Below are 3,632 nucleotides of genomic sequence, written 5' to 3'. Positions count from 1 at the left end.
AAAACCTTGCCATGCAAACCCAATACACCTTAAGAGCTGGTTTTGAGGAAAAGTTAGGTTGAAACCTGTTCTGTCTTAAGCTGGTTCAAAATCAGGGTGCTATAATGAGCTGTTTAATATCCAGTCTGCCATCTTTGTTTTAAGTAAGTATCAGGTTTTTGAAATTTTTGTTTATACCTGGGAACCATATATTCCTCTTTCTTAAAGCTATTTTCTCACACTCACTCTTTGTTTTATTTTAAACTAGAATGTTTTACCTCAGTAGGAGACTGTGATGACTGTACTACTATAAGCATCAAGTGAAAATAATTTTCAGTCTTGTAATTATCCTCTTATGAAAAGCTTAATGAAACACTTCCTGTTACAGGTTGGCTGCGATCGCAGCAAAAACCTGGTGGATATTTGTGGAGAAAAAAATTTCCAGGCTTTTGTTTGTGACGCCCTGTCGGTGCCGATCCGCAGTGGCTCTTGTGATGCCTGCATCTCTATTGCTGTCATCCACCATTTCTCAACAGCGGTAAGTCACCCCTCTCCGTGCTCCACTGTGCTGTTGTATTGCTGTGCAGAGCTACTGATGTTCTAAAAAAACCTGCTAGTTTGGGCTTATGGAAGTGAAAGGGAAGAACAAAATAGGGGAATCAAAGTTTGTGCTTAGTGTAAGTAGTTGTCAGAGCAGAGTTAAGCTGTTGTGCTGCTGCTTAGGCTTTCTCTTCACATTCTCCTTCTGCTTCTCAGGTGCCCTTACTCCTACTGGCACTTTTAATCTAGGTGTTTGTGTGTCATTTTCATCTGCTTACAATTAATGACACTGGAGAAGAGGGCTCTGCTTTGGGAGTCAGGAGATATGTTACTTCCCAGCTCAAATCTCCAGCAGATCTCTTGGTTTTGTTTTGTTTTGTTTTCTGTTTTGTTTTGTTTTTTAGTTTTGTTTGTTTGTTTGTTTTTTTCTCTATGCCTTCATTGTCCATCTGCAAAGAACTGCAAGGACACTACCCACTAGTCTGCATTATCTATGGGCTGTGTAAGCTTCTCCTGGCAGGAACTGTGCAATTGTAGCAAGTTTTTGGACCATGGAGCTGGGCCCACTGGTCTCTCCATACTAGAAATACAGCAAAGGTTTCCAAATGCAATATAAAAATGTAGGAAGAAGTCTGTTTTGGAGAAGGCTGACATATCTTTGTTTGGCACCTGTATTTAAGCTGTAAATTGGACCCTTCAGCTGCAAACTTAAGTTGTGTATCATCAGGTGTGGTAGATCTGAATCTGTGATTTTAGATATTGAACACAACCTTCTTGAAGAGATCTGTGTCACTTCCAGCTGGGCTGATATGTCCAAGAAATCCTGCTGAGCACAGCACTGTTTTCAAATGTAAAGAGAATTGTGTTCAAATATTGATGGACTATGTTATGAATGAAAATATATAGTGGAAAAAATTCCTCTGATTTTTATTGTATCTTGTGGAGGAAAGTAAGGAGGAATTGCTGCAATTCCGTCCTGCTGTTGTTTTGTTTGTGTACTAGCTTCATGCTTTTGCTTTTCCTTTACAGGAGAGGAGACTGGCTGCTATCCGTGAACTGGCCCGGCTTCTAAGACCTGGTGGAACAGCACTAATTTATGTCTGGGCAATGGAACAAGAATACAAAAACCAGAAGTCTAAATACCTTAAGGAAAAGAATGGTAGTAAAGACAAAGAGGAGGAAATCAGTACTGGCACAGCCCAGACACCACTTAGTGACCAAATGCCTGACAGCAGCAGCCAAGACTCAGGGTGTTCTGATGGACTCCGTAATGACTGGAAGGATGAAGGCTGGGATGCAAAGCCAGCAGCAGACTCCAGACTGCCTGTCCACACTAACCGAACCTCCTTTCACTCTCAGGATTTGCTGGTTCCCTGGCACCTGAAAGGTGGCACTAAAAAGGAAGGGGAGAGTGTTGATACAGTGATGTTTTCAGCCAGCTCCAAGGAATCACAAGAACTCAACCCTGTTTTCCACCGCTATTACCATGTGTTCTGTGAAGGGGAACTGGAAGCAGCGTGCAGAACCCTGGATTGTGTGAGGGTTCAAAAGAGTTACTATGATCAGGGAAACTGGTGTGTGGTTCTAGAAAAGTTGTAGCCTGTGGTGTTTCCTCCACTATCTGTGGAGCTTTCTTTGGTTTTTACACTATGAAAGGTATTTTTAATGCAGGCTACAGCTGTTACCTCTTTTAAAGTAGCAGAATAAAGACTGTTTATTGGGTTAATAAGGGTATCTAGCATTGTATGCATATGTCAACAAAATAATATCCAAACTCAGATACTACCTCTGCAGAGTGTTTATTTTACTTTTGTGAATTACAGTGAAGAGGATTAAGTAGGAAAATACTGGCCATGGAAATCAGGAAGGCCAGTGTTGAGCTTTTAAAAACAAAGGGCCTGTTTCTCCTCCTTCTCTCACACCAGTTTGTGCTGGTGTACGTGTAGTGGCCTCCCTGCAGCCCACAGCTAATTGGAATGGAGCTCTGGGCAGGAAAAGTAAAGCACCCAGTGTTCATGGTGTGGGGTGACAGCTTATGTGCCCCTAGGAAAAAAAAAATAAAAAAATTCAGGATTAAAGATGAAAGCAAAAGCAGTATTGGTGCAAATTTTCTGCAGGGTAGTTTCATCCCCTAAATGTTGGCAGTGGAACAAGTTTTATTTATTATATTTATTTACTTCAGAAGAACAAAGAACTGGAGTAGAGGGGAACTGCTGCTGGGCTGGCTGACTCAGCAGCCATTGCTGCTGTTGCCTGTGATCATTAGCACAATTTATTTAACGCAGCTCTTGTGGTATCAAAGGAGGGTGCCACCTGCAATGCATTTCCAGAATTAAAATACAATGGACTGGCTTTTGCAGGCTGAGTGGCTCTTGGTGCCTCTGAAAACCATCACTGCTAAGCTGTGCCCTCATTGCCCTTTTCATTGATTCATCACCTGTAGCTGTGGCAAGATCTATGGTACAGGCAGGTCATTGCTGCTGTGACTAATGGCATCTAAACCGAGGTGCCCATCCTGAATCATGCGGGGATTTGGAGGACAGCGTGTGCCCTTGGCCTACTCCTGCCTGCCTCAGACTTGCAGGCTCACGGCTGCTGTGCTGGCAGCCTGCTCCCAGTCACCATTTCTCCTAGGCTCTGCCATTTACCCCCCATCATATAATGGAGAAAAACTGAGGGAACAACAGTGGTAAGAGAGGAGCTTGCTGCTATCATAACTCATCTGGCCTGTGCCTCACTCGCTGTCTGGTTCCAAAGAGCCCTTGGAGAAGATCTCATTCCTCAGCTGCACGTGCTCTCCATGTAGCAGCAGCCCTGTCCTAGCTGATTTCTTGTTTTTGGGCCATGTGAAGGCATGTCCATGGTAGGTGAGCCTTCTTGGGCACGTTCAGGAGTTGGTTTGCACCCATTCAATAAATACCATATAGCTGGGAAATGGTGGTCTTCCCATATGTGTGCGGTTTGGCTCTTCTGGTATTGAGGCAGCTGGTGAGTTTATGCAGGAGGAGCCTTCCTTCCTCCTTGGTAAGATCTGTCATCAGGCTGTTGGGTATTGCTGATCCCAACCTAGTGATGTGAGCAGGCCATGGTGTTGTCAAGGGAGACACAGTGCT

The 3,632-nt window shown here is 43.8% G+C and overlaps 1 protein-coding gene across 1 annotated transcript; it reads left to right on the top strand.

The window, feature by feature from the left end:
* The first annotated feature begins 346 nt into the window (after positions 1–346).
* On the top strand, positions 347–2,118 carry LOC104529704 (alkylated DNA repair protein alkB homolog 8). The gene is made up of 2 exons (XM_010174086.2): positions 347–517; positions 1,549–2,118. Exons 1-2 carry the CDS (start codon positions 347–349, stop codon positions 2,116–2,118), a joined length of 741 nt encoding a protein of 246 aa, XP_010172388.2.
* The last annotated feature ends 1,514 nt before the right edge of the window (positions 2,119–3,632 follow it).

The sequence above is a fragment of the Antrostomus carolinensis genome, unplaced genomic scaffold, assembly GCF_000700745.2.
Source record: "Antrostomus carolinensis isolate BGI_N321 unplaced genomic scaffold, ASM70074v2 scaffold25498, whole genome shotgun sequence".
Taxonomy (NCBI): Eukaryota; Metazoa; Chordata; class Aves; order Caprimulgiformes; family Caprimulgidae; genus Antrostomus; species Antrostomus carolinensis.
The sequence above is the reverse complement of the archived record's forward strand: the minus strand, read 5'-3'. Positions and strand labels throughout refer to the sequence as shown.